The 15,918-nt window shown below is 41.1% G+C and overlaps 1 protein-coding gene across 1 annotated transcript in view; it reads right to left on the reverse strand.

The window, feature by feature from the left end:
* The window catches only part of Alox5 (arachidonate 5-lipoxygenase), a 52,341-nt gene that overhangs the window by 22,150 nt on the left and 14,273 nt on the right, over positions 1-15,918 (reverse strand). The window contains exon 3 of the mRNA XM_006978536.4: positions 15,463-15,544. Within this exon, the coding sequence (XP_006978598.1) occupies positions 15,463-15,544 (82 nt within the window). The remainder of the gene's footprint in view (positions 1-15,462; positions 15,545-15,918) is intronic.

Here is a 15,918-nt window from a genome sequence, read left to right on the forward strand (position 1 = left end):
TTTGGCTCTTCCACAGCTCTCTGAGGTTTGAGGAAAGGGGTTTGATGAAGACTTCCCATTTAGGACTGAGTGTTCCAAATGTCTCACATTCTCCAGCTGTGAGTATGTGTGTTTCTGTGTTAATTCTCATCTACTCCAATGATGGGGGTTGAGTAATGCATTAATCTATGAGTATAGCAATATGTCTTTAGGAGCAGCATGCTCTTTTAGCAGAATAATAGTAGTAGGGCCCATGACTTATCTAGTCTCAAGTTTGTGGCCTCATTAACAGTGTCCAGATGTGGGTTCCATCTCATAGAATAAGCCTTAGATACAATTTTTTTTTTTTAAAGTGGCTGGTTACTCCATAACATTTATGCCATTATTGCACCAGTATATCTTACAAAACAGATCATAGTTGTGGTCTCACAATTTGAAGCTGGGTGAGACTGATGACTGCTCTTCTCCTCTGGCAGCATGTATTGTATCTTTTAATGCTCTGAATGCTGGACTTCAGCAGGGCTGAAGCTCAGTTTTTCCATGTTTGGTGACATAAGTATGTGGTGTCTTCAGCAACAGGAACTTACTGTCAGGTTCTGGAGGGTAATCAATAGCATTGGCAATAGCCTGTATTGTTTGTGGGGGTGTCCGTGGGTCCCTTTTGGCCAGTGACTCAACAAGATGTCACCCATTCCTGAGACTGGGGTTTTACTTGGTGGCATATAATATCTAGTTGTGGCATTGTCTCCCCCATTAGATGGTAACTCCATTTAAATCTCTTTTGTACATTTTAGGAAGCTTCAGGAGTCTTAAGCTTCCATACGGCTAGTCAAAAGGCCTTTCGTACTAGTTGTTCCTCTCCGCAGTCCCTCCTTCACCACGCATTCCCAGCCTCCTCCCCATTTAAACTCATTTTAGTTTCCCCTTTATTTATCCATAACACTACCCTCTATTTCCCTTCCCTTAGGAGAGCCCTTTCTCTTCCGAGCTCATGGGAGCTACCGAACCTCTGTGTCTATTTTAAATGAAACATACCTATCTAAAGCTTAAAACCTAATAGCCACAGATAAAACATGCAATATATGAAATTGCACCAAGAGCTATAGAGTAGCTAACAAAAAGTCCAGTACCAGGAATGAGAAGCTCCTTTTGAGTTGTTGATCAGGGAGCTGAAGAGAGTTCCCAAAACAATACAGGGTATTGCTACTGTCCTTGGTTGCCTCTCAGAAGTTAAATAAAGGTAAGTCCTTATTGTTGAGGACACTGTGCACTTTGGACTTAGGAATTGGAGGATTTGAGTTGAAAAGGAGCCAGACACATGCCCCTGAGGATTAGCGTTCACAGTGCCACAAGGTGAGGAAAGTATCAATAGTCTTAACCAGCTGTTGTTGCCTATAAATCACAATGACCACCATGGCAAGATATCCCTAAAGGGGCAGCAGTAGTGGTACTTATACCTTGGCAGTAACCAACAGCTGTCTACTTGGACTCAAAGCCTGCTTAATAGGAAAGAAATCACTCCTGGCACTGGAAGCCCAGCCAACTGTACTTGGCTAGGGAGGTCACAGATCACAGAGGAGACTGTACTACTGCCAATTTTCCAAACCAGTATAATTCTTAATGGAATTCTGAATACTTATCTATACACCCACAGACAAGTGTAACATTCAACCCTCATTGGAAACTTCTTTTGCAGCAGGAAGAGGCCATTACAGAAAGCCACCACTAGTTCAAATAAGAGATCAAACGGCCATATGGTGTCCAGCCCTGGTGGATGTATCTACCATACAACTCCAGAAGCTAAGACTCCAGAAGCACCAAAGAAGAGGGGCAAGAGGAAAGACAGCAAGTGCCAGAGGACCACAAGATCTTCTGTATGATTGTCCTTTCCAGCTAAGCCAGGGAAGCTACACCCACGAAATCCCAACGGTGCTGTCTAAAAGGATCCTGCACAATTCCAGAACCACTGATATCCCAACATAGACTGGGGGAAATCTCATTGGCCCCACTCTTTTTTTTTTTTTTTTTTTTAACGTTTTAAACCTTTATTCTTTGTGGATTTCACATCATGCGTTCCGGTCTCACTTATCCCCTCACATCTGCTCTCTGTCCTTGTCAACCTCCCCCCAAAACAAAACCAAATTTAAAAGAAAAACCAAACCAAACCAAACCAAAGAAACAAACGAGAGAGAGAGAGAGAGAGAGAGAGAGAGAGAGAGAGAGAGAGACAGACAGACAGAGAGAGACAGAGAAAGAGAGAGACAGAGAGACAGAGACAGAGAGACAGAGAGAGAGAGAAGAATCTTGTTGTGGAAGCTGTAGTGTGGCTTGTTGAGTCACACAGTTTACCCTTTAGTCCATTCATCTTTTTTTTAGGTTTAATCCTTTCTTTCTTTCTTTCTTTCTTTCTTTCTTTCTTTCTTTCTTTCTTTCTTTCTTTCTTTCTTTCTTTCTTTCTTTCTTTCTTTTCAAGACAGTGTTTCTCTGTATAGTTTTGGTGCTTGTCCTAGAACTCACTCTGTAGACCAGGCTGGCCTCGAACTCACAGAGATCCGCTTGGCTCTGCCTCCCCAGTACTGGGGTTAAAGGTGTGAACCACCACCTAACTGCTCTTTCTTTTTTTTTTAATTAAAATTTTTAAAATTCATTTTACATACCAACCACAGATGCCCCTCTCATCCCTCCTCCTGCTCCCTCCATCCTCCCTCCCCCTTGACCCGCTCATCCCCTCCTCCAACAGGGTAAAGGCTCCCATGGGGAGTCAGCAAAGCCTGGTACATTCAATTGAGGCAGGTCCAAGCCCCTCCTGCCTGCATCAAGCCTGAGCAAGGCATCTGACCACAGGTAATGGGATCCAGAAAGCCAGCTCATGCACCAGGGCTGGATCCCGATCCCACTGCCAGGACTGGCCGCACTCTTATAGGAAGGGCTATAAGCAGTTAACTGTTGAGAGAGGAGAGTCAGTCTCGCCGAGAGATGAGCCTCTTGCTTTGCTATCCAGTACCAAGTGGTCAGCCCTAGAAACACACATGCAGGCAACACTTAAAGGACAAGGACTCAGCAGGTTGTATTTACACACTGATTTGTTTATGTGCACATGTACCAGCCATGGCTAGAGAAGAGGAGGCTGTGAATTGGAGGATGGGTGGACATTGGAGGGGTAGAAATTAGGAGAGGAGGGAAATGATGTAATCCCATTTTCATTAAATTATAAAAAGACTTTTAAAATAGTCATTTTTACCTTTTTTTTTTGGTTTTAGTTTTTCGAGACAGGGTTTCTCTGTGTAGCTTTGCGCCTTTCCTGGGACTCACTTGGTAGCCCAGGCTGGCCTCGAACTCACAGAGATCCGCCTGGCTCTGCCTCCCGAGTGCTGGGATTAAAGGTGTGCGCCACCACCGCCCGGCTAAAATAGTCATTTTTAATTTAATCATTTTAATGTCTTTATTCATTTAATTGACAAATGAAAATTATACATACTTATAGTGAATTTTAGAAAAGACTTTTTGGTTGGTTAGCTGCCTGCTTCTCTTATCTGATACAGTTTTCACCTTTAGGCTGTGTTCTCAATTGTCTTTTTGCTATTATTCTATTAATTGCTATTATATGTCATATGCAAATGTTTTGTCAGGTGCAGAGAGAGCAAAAAAGTCAGATTGAGGTCATGATAGCTGGTTAATCTGATATAAATAAAGGATGTCTTCCTGAACAACTGCCCCAACTAGCTCTCTCTTCTGAAGACTGCCCTTCTGCCTGCTCAACCTCGTGTTTATCAGTTCCCCAGAATGAGCCTTCTTCGTGTTGTAGACATAAAGCAGCACTCGGCTTCTGCATGCACACGATGTGACACTTGCCCGGCACAACTGTGAACTAATGTCCTCTGAAAAGAAAGCTACAGTTATCCGGAAGGTTTTACAGTGCGGGTCAGCCGACTAGAACTTTGTTATGAAGAGTTGGAGTTTCAGATCTAGAGAAGAACTATCTCGGGCCACCTTGTATCTCCTTAATAGCCAATCTTTGCCTCCCTTTATGTCTGACTTACCCTTTCAACCATCAGGTAAAATCTGTGGGCTGTATCACCAGCTTCTTTACCAGCCCCAAAGCTGAGAATACCACCAGACAATTCTAATACCTGTAACAGTTTTCCCCAACTGGATGTAGCTCACACAACTGATGTTCCCATTGGTGTGTTTGGAAAATGCTTTGGTTTAAAGCTCTCTCTTATTCTGTGGGTATGGAAGTTTATGCAGTCGCTTCTGTGTGGGAACACAGCATTCACGGCACCTGAGCCAAGCTCCCAGGCCAGGGTCATTCACATTTGCTTCACAATACATACTCTCATTTTATGTGAGGTGAGAGCTGTTTGTTTTGGACATGGATCTGCCAGTGACTAAAGGCCACATTTATCAGATGTACAGATTGCTTCTCTGTAGTGTCCTTTGTAATGTCTAAAACAAACGTAAATGGAGAGCCAGCTGAATATTCACCAGTAGGGGTTATTGGTTAAGTCTGTAGTGCATGTGCATAACCCAAGAATATGTAACAATTTATAAAGAAGAAAACATGAGACACAATCACCATTAGACCGACAAAAATGACAATGTCTCAGGTGAAATGTGTTGATGATGCAGGGGAATGGCATCTTACAGCAACAGCAGCTAAGGGTGGAAAGTGACTGAACACCTGGGCAAACAATCACCAAGATCTAAAAAACCCAGAAGACACACACACTTAGCAGTTCTTCAGATCTGCTTCTAAGCATATTCCCCAGGGCGATTTTCCCATGAGAGCATGTGCAGACATCAGAAAGCACCAGGAGGTATCCACATGTCCATCTGCAGGTGGCCAAATGACAGTGGTACCCAAGAATGATGGGGCCAGAACTGGGGGTAGAGTGCTTGCTTGCTTACTGTTTAAGAGGTCCTAGGTTTAGTTTCCAGCACCACAAAAACAAAATGTATGATGAGCTTAACTATACAGAAATTAAAACGAAAGGATATCAATGTGTGTCAACAGCTAGTCTTCAGAACACAATGACGAGTGAAGCTGCAAGGCACAGAAGTCTGACTTCAGGGATGTGAGAGCCCTGAACTACAGTACACTGTCACAGGTACAGACAGTGCAGCCAGTGAGGGCCAGGGGTCATGGAGGTCGGATCTGGGCCCTTTCTGTCCCCTCTCCCAGATGGGCAAGGAAGAATGCCAGCAGCTTTCCTGGAACTATTCTCTGCTCTTGCTCAGCTTCCATACAGTAATCTGGAAGCCTGAAAATGTGTGTGAAAGGGGAACTTCGGGATTGTGCAGACAGTGCAAAGTTCAGCATTTCCTGACCGGAAATGGGGGCAGCAGCGGGGGTGGGGGTGGGGGCCTGAAACGAGCAGCTGAATGGAAGAAGGAATAAAATGGCAATGTGAGCTAAGAAAAGGGCAAAACTCATAAAACCCCTTCTGGGGTGATGGTTGCCCATATCTGTGAATATGATTAAAAAAAAAAAAGACTTGAATTATTGACTTTCATTGGGTAAATTTTGTGGTGTAAGAATTATATCTCTAAAAATCTGTTAAATTTTTTAATTAATTAAAAATGCAGGATAGACTTCAATGTAAGAACAGAATCTATACAACAGTCAATTTTAGGACATTTTTGTGAGTTCTGAAAGGAACCTATGTCTTTAGCCATTATTGCTGTCACTGGCCCTTCCTTGTCCCTAGGCAACATTTATAGTTCGGATAAATGTCCTCCAAAGGCTCATGAATTAATAAAGGCTTGAACTCCTGCTAATGGTGTTCCTGGAAAGCTGTGGGACCTTTGAAAAAGGTCTCAGTGTATGGAAATGGACCCTGGGCCCTTTGTCTGTCTCTCAAATACTGTGAGGTAGGTAGCTCTGCTCTCTATCACACTGACTGTCACAATGTGCTTCTTTGACACGGGGCAACACCGTGGGTCCTCCTGGCAATGGACAGAAACTTCCAGAACTATGACCAAATAACATTTCCCATTTTAAGTTATTTTACCTCCGATAATTTCAGTAAAAGGAAAAGCTAATGATGGTGGTTAATGTTGATGGTGAACTTGATGGGACCTATGATCACTCAGGTGATAAACCTCAGGGCACACTTGGGAGGTCATTGCTAGAGTGTTGGTAATTGACATGGGAAGACCCACCCCAAATGTTGATAGTGCTGTTCCAGAGCTGGAGTCATAGACTGAATAAACAGAGGAAAGCGTGTAAAACACCCTGCTTCATCTCTCTCTGCCTCCTGACTGGGCTCAAGGAGACCAGCTCCTCATGCTCTGCATCCACATCTTCCCCCAGACCATACAAAAATGCAAAGCACCAAATGAAAAGTCCTGAAGCAAAACTTTCTTCTTTCAGTTGCTTTTGACAAATATTTGTCACAGCAACAAGAGTAGTAGATGATATGTGTAAGATTGGTACTGGAAGTAAGGTCTCACCATGACAAAGCTGATCATGTGGTTCTTTCTCCCTACATGCATTTATCCCCGCCCCCCCCCCCCCCGTGTGTGTGTGTGTGTGTGTGTGTGTGTGTGTGTGTGTGTGTGTGTGCGCGCGCGCGCGCATGCTTGTCATGACATGTGTGTGGAGGCCAGAGAACAGCTTGTGGGAGTCTATTTTTCTCTTTCTACAGAAAGTGAATAAAGTACGAATAGCTGTTACAACATGCATGAGCCAGAAAACATTATGTTTAGTAAAAGAAGAAGCCAGTCACAGAATGTCATTAATTGTATAATTCATCTTATAAGAAATGTTCAGATCAGGGTAATCTTTAAAGCAGTAATGTATTTTTTTAGGTATTAGTTGCTTTGTAGGGAATGGTATATTGCAGTTCCCAATTTGAGGGTGCAGTCCATCTTGGTGGGGAAAGCACAACAGGGAGGGGAGGATGTTCTTCCCACCTCTATTAACCCAATCTGAAATCTCCCTCGCAGACGTGCCCAGAGATTTATCTCCTAGGTAACTCTAGATCCTGTCAAGTTGACAAGATTAACCATCACAAGCCTCCACCCGCTGTCAATTTGATACCCAAACATACCACTTTAAAGCCATAACCTTCCATCCTTGTTATCCATAGGTTCATGACAATCATATAATGGAAAATAGGTTTAGTCCATCTCTAAAAGCCCTCAAAGGTTCTAAGATCATTCAGATGTCCAAAAACTCCTCTGAGACAAGAAAATCTCTCTCACTGGAAACCTGGATAAGAGCAGTCAGCAGTAGCTGTGGTACAGACTAGATGCTATCCTGCTTGAAATCTCCTCTACCAGACATATTAGTCCATTATTCTTCAATTGCACTTCATGCAAGTTCTCAGGCCATGGGCAGATTGAAGCCGGATTCTATGTCGGGATATCTCAAAATGGACTCCAGCTCAATCACCAGTAGAGTCCTTGTTCTCTGAAAACTCATGAACCAGATGTCCACTCTCCATGTTTCTGTTGGCACTTCAGTCTTCTGAAGTCCCACCAGAATGGTCCATTAAGCTCTGCCTGAAGCATTGTAGGGCTTCTCTTGCCCAAAGGTTTAAACTCTTACACATTCCTCCCATTAGCCATCTCTAAAGGCCTTTAAAGAACTACATAGCAGGCCTGACAAGATAGCTCAGCAGGTAAAGGTGCCTACCACCAAGCCTGAGGAGCTGAGTTAATCCCACATTAAATGATGCAAATACATGACATTTTATCCTTTCATCCATTAATAGACATTAAGTTGTATACATCTTTGGATTATTGGGGTTATTAGTACAACAATCATGCATATAGAAGTTTTTGTGTGAACACACATATTAGCTGTCTTTCTTATCAGTGTGACTTCAACACAACTTCAGGGAGGAAAGTTCTGTTTTGATCAGTTTGGGAGATCTCGTCCATCATGGTGGGAGGAGTAAGGTATAATATGGCCATTCACATCATGGTGGGCCATGAGGTGGAGAACGGGGAATGCCAGGGCCCTCCTTGCCTTTTCTCTCTTCTCCCTTTCTTCCATCTAGGACCCTAGGGTTGAAGGATGGAGCAGCAGCTCATGTTCAAGATGGGCCTTTCCCATTTGTTTCATTCTCTCTGGAGCTCACAGGCACACAGACCTACACGTGTGCCCCCTTCTCTTGTGTAATTCCATATCAGGTCAAGTTGGCCATGAACACTCACCATCCCAACATATGCCTCCTTTTTTAGTAGGTACATAACCAAGAGTGGGGTTGCTGGGTGACATGATTACTCTGTTAGTCTGGGGAGTTACCAAGCCATTTTCCAAAGCAGTTAGTTGCACCATTTAATATTCTCAACAGCTGTGTATGAGGGTTGTAATTTTTTTTTTTGAGACAGGGTTTCTCTGTGTAGCTTTGCGCCTTTCCTGGAACTCACTTGGTAGCCCAGGCTGGCCTCGAACTTACAGAGATCCGCCTGCCTCTGAAGGGTTGTAATTTTTTTGCTGTAATTTGTAATAATCTGACCTTTTGCTTCTTGATGCTCTAGTGGGTGTGAATTAGCATCTTACTGTAATGTTGATATGCATTTTCCAGACAACTAATGTGTCAAGCATCTGTCTTTTTATATGTTCATTACCCATTTATATATTTTTCTTAGAGAAATGTCCATTTCTTTGGATTTTGAATTGTTATCCATTTTAAAACTCTGTTATTTATCTCTTGATGAGTTTTAAGAGCCCTTTATAGTCCAATGGTGGTGGCATACATCTCTAATCCCAGTACTTGGGAGGCAGAGGCAGATGGATCTCTGTGAGTTCAAGGTCAGACATCTACAGAGTTAGTTCCAGGACAGTCAGGGCTATACAAAGAAACCCTGTCTTGAGAAAAAAAAAGAGTTCTTTATATAATTTGGATATACATCTTTAGTCAAATAGTTTATTTGCCAATATTCTTTCTCATTCTGTGTGTTCCTTTTGTGTAGGCGTGTTTGTATGCACACCTGTGCCCATTCATGTGGAGGCCGGAGGGCAACTCAGCTCTTGTTCTTCAGGAGTCATCCATCTTACTTTTGAGATATGCTCTCTCACTAGATAGGAGCTCTCCAAGTAAGCTAGGCTGGGTGGGTAGAAAGCCCCAGGGACCTACCTGTCTCTGCATCCCCAAAACTAGGATTACACATATATGTTACCATGCCTGATTGCATGTTTTTGTGTGTGGTGGTGCATGTGTGTGGGGGGAGTGGTGAATGACAGAGGTTGGTGTTGGGTGTCCTGGATCACTCTCCACCATATTTCTTGAGACTGGATTTCTTCACTGAGCCTGGGATCACTGATTTAGCTGGACTGGCTGACCAGTGAGCTCTGGCGAGCCACCTGTCTCTGCCCCAACAACACTGGGGTTATGAACATGCATTGTAGCTCTTGGCTTTTACATGGATGCTAAGGATTCAAACTTAGGTCCTCATGCTTTTGTGGTAAGCATTTTATTCACTAGGTGGTCTCTCCAGGCCCCACATTTTTTTAAAAAAAAAAATGTGGATTGAGTTCCCCACACTTAAGAGGCAAATACTTTCTCAACAGTCTTTCATTTAATTTTCTTCATGTGTCCTTTGAAACATAAAAGTTTTAAACTTTGGTGATGTGAAAATCATCTATTTTTCTCTTGCTACATATGCATGTATCCAGTTTTCTCAGCACCATTTATTAAAAAAGCTATTCTTTATCCATCAATGTGACTTGCTGATTCTATCAAAAATTAATTGACCATAAATGTAAAGGCTTGTTTCTGGACTTCAAATTCTATTTCATTGATCTGTACATCTTTCCTCATGACACAGCTACATTTCCCTGAATACTACAATTGTATAGAAATCTGGATGTTGGGAAATGTAGATTCTCTAACTTAGTTTTCTTATTTTCAAGATTGATCCGATGATCTTGGATACCTTCCTTATATTTCCATCTGGATTTCAGGAACATCTTGTTAATTTTGTTTAAAACAATACTGTTGTGGATATTGCTCTGTATAAATAAAATGCTGATTGGCCAGTAGCCAGGCAGGAAGTATAGGTGGGACAAGCAGAGAAGAGAATTCTGGGAACAAGAAGGCTGAGGGAGAGATGCTGCCAGCTGCCACCATGAGAAGATGTTAAGATACCGGTAAGCCACGAGCCACATGGCATCTTTTAGATTAATGGACATGGGTTAATTTAAGATAACAAGAAGCCTGCCATGGTCATACAGTTTGTAAGCAATGTAAGTCTCTGTGTGTTTACTTGGTTGGGTCTGAGCGGCTGCGGGACTGGTGGGTGAAAGAGATTTGTCCTGATTGTGGGCCAGGCAGGACCAGAAAAACTCTAGCTACAAATGGTGCCCAACGGGTTGGAAAGAGTTTCCACCTAAAACCTGAGAAAAAAGATTCTTCTAGGAGCTAAAAATAGCTTCTTAGTTGTCTTTCTCAAGTAAGTGGCAGCCTGCAGGTTTGAGCTACTATGGTGGTTTCCTGGCATGCATGCTTGACTTGCAGTATGTCAGGAATGAGGTGTCTACAAGCAGAACATTACACTCTGTGGTGGATTTAGTCTTTGCTAGTACAAAAAAAAAAAAAAAAAAAAAAAAAAAAAAAAAAAAAAAAAGAGGTTCCTGAGCTACACACTGTTTTAACAGAAGCATAGAACCACTGTTTCTAACAGTTGATGGCTCCTGGAGCTGGCAGTAAACATACCACCACCATGTTGGAAAGCTGAGGTGGGCAGAGCCACCAGCGAAAGCTGCTCTTTTAGCCCTACTAATGCTACAGTTTAAAACAATAGATTCACAATAAGACAGATTCAGATGGAACGGGACTTTAAATGCTTTACAATGTGTGTAAAATAAACATAGGCTTGAAAGAGACAAAAAAAGGTGATGTATACAGTTATATAAAGAAATACATGGTTTTAAAAAATAAAGTCTTTAAAGAGGCAGTAAAGGTAGTATAAAAAATAAGCCACGTGCCGGGTGGTGGTGGCGGCGGCGCACGCCTGTAATCCCAGCACTCGGGAGGCAGAGGCAGGCGGATCTCTGTGAGTTCGAGGCCAGCCTGGGCTACCAAGTGAGTTCCAGGAAAGACGCAAAGCTACACAGAGAAACCCTGTCTCGAAAAACAAAACAAACAAAACAAACAAAACAAACAAACAAACAAACAAACAAACAAAACAAAACAAAAAAAAAGCCACGTAAAGATGGCTATTACACAGAGAATCTGGAGTGTGTTGTCTTTGGGATTTTTAACTGCAGAAAAACATTTGATGGTAAAAGCTGTTGAATTAAGCCAATATAATATGTATACTTTAAAGGTACCTTGATTTCAAAATATGGATGTAAGGATATGTTGCTTTGGAAAGGAAGCTTTGCTTTTGTTTCTACAGAAAGCCAGAGGCTATGGATTTGTTCCAGATTAAGATACATCAGGTTTGACCAGCCAAGACCCCCTGAAAGGTCTCCAATGACACCATGGCCCAGATGATCTAACATCCAGAATGGTTTCAAGGCAACTGGCTCAGACGATACATCCTCATGGACTACTCCATAATCCTAAAATTTTGTTTATGTCCCCATAAGAATACAGTGCCCCCATCCAGCAGGAAGTAGTATGAGAAACTACGCCCCAAATCCCAAATATACCAAGTTGGCTTTGGAGATGGACTTGGCTCCTTCTCTAAACCCAGACATATTGCTAAAAAAAAAAAAAAAAAAAAAAAAAGGTTGAGAGATTCTTGTGTCCCAAATCAGAAGAGCCCTCTGGTGTGGGACAGAGAAAAACCAGTATTTTTATTTAAAACACATTGATTATAAATGCAATCTCTTTCTAAAGAAAAAAGGGGATATGATATAGATATGATAGGGTAGATTAATGAAGCTACTTTTAAAGAGAAACAACTTGTTTGAAATGTTTTACATTGGTATAGATTTTAGTTTATTTTACAAATTTAAAGTTAATTTTGTTATACTGTGCATATATTTCTACTCTTGTTTAAGGTATTATGTTTGTACAGCTCATTTAAAACTGTAATGGATAATTAAAAATAGATTAATAATTAGTCATCTATGATAATCATACTTGTAGCCATGTTAGTTAAGTCTTCTAGGTATACATAGCTATATTTCAAATAGATAGGTAATCTTCAAACACTTCAAAGACCTACAGAATATGGCATTTAAAATGTTTTAAAAACTTTAGACTTTCTGGACAGTGAGACATGTCTGCTCCTGGCAGCACCGATTTACTTCAGAGAGGAGAATGGGCATCGAAGACACTCTATATGGAGTTTATCTTCTTCTTGGCAAAAATAGCCATTTGGGCAAGAAACTGTTCTTGTCTGGACTGCTTGATCGACTGGACATGCAGGACCCATAGGAAGGTGACCACTGAACTTTGCTTGACGAAATGGTCCTTCAGGTTCCTGCTTCACAGAGGAAACTGCCAGGCATTCTACAGGACACAGAGAGAAGTGACTGAGAGACTCTAGGCCTGTGGACTGAAGACAGATGCCCCAACTTTACAGAGGAGCTTTGGATGACTGTCCAGGCTGCCAGCTGTCTCTGTCTACTCTTGCAAGACTCCTAAAAGTTGCTTGCTTCCTTCTCCTGTTTCTCAGATAATAGTATATTCTTCTGAGGTCTTCAATGTAGCTGAAGACTAGATAGTTTTAATTTTCCTTAGTTATGATAAAAGATAAGTTAGATATGAAACCTTAGACTCACAAATAGAGGATAAATAGAATATTTTCTTTAATTTTGCCAAATACAAATAGACTAAATATTACAAATAGACTAGATATTGTAACTGTAATTCTTGCTTGATAATTGTTTTGTTATATGTAATTTTACTATATGAAAATTAAAATCTTCCTTTTTGGAAAAAAAAAGGGGGAAGTGCTGTGGATATCGCTCTGTATAAATAAAATGCTGATTAGCCAGTAGCCAGGCAGGAAGTATAGGTGGGACAAGCAGAGAAGAAAATTCTGGGAACAGGAAGGCTGAGGGAGAGATGTTGCCAGCCGCCATCATGAGAAGATGTTAAGATACCAGTAAGCCACGAGCCACATGGCAACTTTTAGATTAATAGACATGGGTTAATTTAAGATAGAAGAACTAGATAACAAGAAGCCTGCCACGGCCATACAGTTTGTAAGCAATGTAAGTCTCTGTGTGTTTACTTGTTTGGGTCTGAGCGGCTGTGGGACTGGTGGGTGAGAGAGATTTGTCCTGATTGTGGGCCAGGCAGGACCAGAAAATCTCCAGCTACACAATACTAGCTGGGATTCTAACAGCAATTGCATTGAATCTTGATACCATTTGGGGGTGGAGAGTATTGCCATTTTAATAAAAGTGAGTCCTCTGATGCCTGAACATGAGATCTTTTGACTTACTTAGGTCTTCTGTAATTAATTCTTTTCAACAATATTTTAGAGTTTTGTTGTGTTAGTCTTCAACTGCAATTGTGAAATTTCTTAGTATATATTCTATTGATTTTGACATTGTTGCAAGTAGATTTTTTTGCTTTTTTATTCTAATGTATAGAATCTTTAATTTAGCTTGTATCTTATAATATTGCTAGTTTATTAGTTCTTTCATAGAATAATTACATTTTGGTGAATTTATTAGGTATACAAAGGATTGTGTCTTCCATGAATGGGCTGTGCAACCCTTTTCTTTTTCTTTTCTACGTGACCAGATAGACCTTCAGTGAAATACTGAATAGAAAAATGGATGTCCTATCATGTTCCTACATCTTAATGGAAAAGCAGTTTGTCTTGGGAGTTTCCTATAGATGTTGCTTATTGTGTCAGGGAAGTTCTCTTAATTCTAATATTTTGAGTGTTTCATTAAGAAAGGATGTTGAATTTTTTCTTTTTTTTTTTTTGTTTCGTTTGTGTGTGTTTTGGTTTGTTGAGACAGGGTTTCTCTGTGTAGGCCCTGTTATCCTGGAACTTGCTCTGTAGACTTGAACTCACAGAAATCCACATGCTTCTGCCTCTCCAGTGCTTGGATTAAAGGCATGCACCACCATCTGCCCTGTTGAATTTTCTCAAATGCTCTTTTTGGATATATATATATATATGTGTGTGTGTGTGTGTGTGTATACATATATATAAAATTACTGTGGGTGCTTTTTGTTCACTATTGATATGATATATTTGATTAATACATTTTTGAATGGTCAAAAGCACTTTATACCTAGGGAAAATCTCATTTGTTAATGCAATATGAACTTGGCTTGCTAATATTTTGTTGAAAATTTCTGCATTTATATTCTTGAAGGACAAATGTTTATTGCTTTCTTTTTAATGATGTCTTTGTCTAGTTTTTGTACAATATTGGTATCATATAATGAGTTGGGAAATATTGCCTTTCACCTTTTCTGTGGAAAAATCTATATAAGATTGATATTAATTCCTTAATGTTTGCTGGAACTTATGCATAAAGCTACTTGGGCCTGAGTTATTACTATAGGGAACCTGAAAATTACTAATTTCATTATATTCCATGGGATTGGCTTATTCAGATCATCTATCTCCTCAAAAATATTGTGGGTCGGTGCCTGAACTTATGCATAAATCTACTTGGGCCTGAGTTATTATTTATAGGAAACCTGAAAATTACTAATTTCATTATATTACATGGGATTGGCTTATTCAGATCATCTACATTCTCAAAAATATTGTGGGTAGGTGCCTGTGTGTCTGTGTATCTATGTGTGTGTGCAGGAATGCACATGCAACAGGCAACACCATGTGTCTGAAAGTCAGAGGTCAACTTTGAGGAGTTGGTTCTCACCTTTAACCTCTTGAGGTAGGATTTCTCATGTCGCTTCTACTGCTGCGCCATGTGTTCTAGGCTGGCTGGTCTGAGAGCTTCTGGCCAACTCTCTTGTCTCCACACTCCATTTCTGTAGCCATGCTAGGGCTACAGACATATACCACTATGTCCAGATTTTATGTATCAAACTTGGGTGGCCAGGCTTGCATGGCTTTTGCCTTTACCCACGGAGTCAGTTCTCTGCCCTGGGTCTTCTAATTATTAAGTCCATTTGAGAGGTTGTGCCTTTCTAGGATTTATCCATTTCATCTTATGTTGGCATACAGTTGTACATAGTATCCTTTTTATTCATTTAAATTATTATAAAGTATTGATTTCCCCCTCGTGTTTACTTTGAATAATTTGGACCCTCTTTTCTTCTTGGTCACTTATGCAATGATTTTCCAATGTTGCTCTAGATTATGTATCACTTTTTTAACTGAAATAATACAGGAAGACATTAATAGTTAAGGCACTCCATACAATAAAGGGAAAGTGTCCAGGCGACTCACACTCTGTGGCCCCCTTTTCCCCAAGTGCAATACGATTGTTCTCAAGCTTTTTCTTGAGCCCCTTCACTTTCTCTGCCTGAAGATGGAGGCAGATGGTGGTCCATATGCTGTGGCCAGGCTTATCTCATACCATGGACCTGACAGAGGCAGGACTGTGAGGGCCACTTGGTCCAAGCCATAACTCACCGGTACTGTTTCTGCCGCGCTTCCAGCTCTTTCCGTCTGTGCTGCTTGAGGATGTGAATTTGGTCATCTCGGGCCAGTTTTGCTATGAAGGAAGGACAAGCATGAGAGCAGCCTGAGGAAGAGGGACAGTGTCCAAACAATGTCCAGTGGTCAGGTTTGTCTCAGACTCCTTCCACTGAACCCTCGGAATTCTGCTTATGCAGGAATCCTGGGGCCCCGAGTCCAGACCTGTCTGCTCTGCTATACAAATGGATAGGCATTCTGTGGTAATATATACATAAAATTTTATGTACATATGTATATGTATACATATACACACATATATAGTGATAATTGTATGCAATATGTATATGTATACATATACACACACACACACACATATTTGAGACAAGGTCTCATGTAACTCAGGCTGGCCTGGAACTTTCTATTTAACTCCTGACCCTCCTACTTCTGCCT

The sequence above is a fragment of the Peromyscus maniculatus genome, chromosome 3 (genome assembly GCF_049852395.1).
Source record: "Peromyscus maniculatus bairdii isolate BWxNUB_F1_BW_parent chromosome 3, HU_Pman_BW_mat_3.1, whole genome shotgun sequence".
NCBI classification, from domain to species: Eukaryota; Metazoa; Chordata; class Mammalia; order Rodentia; family Cricetidae; genus Peromyscus; species Peromyscus maniculatus.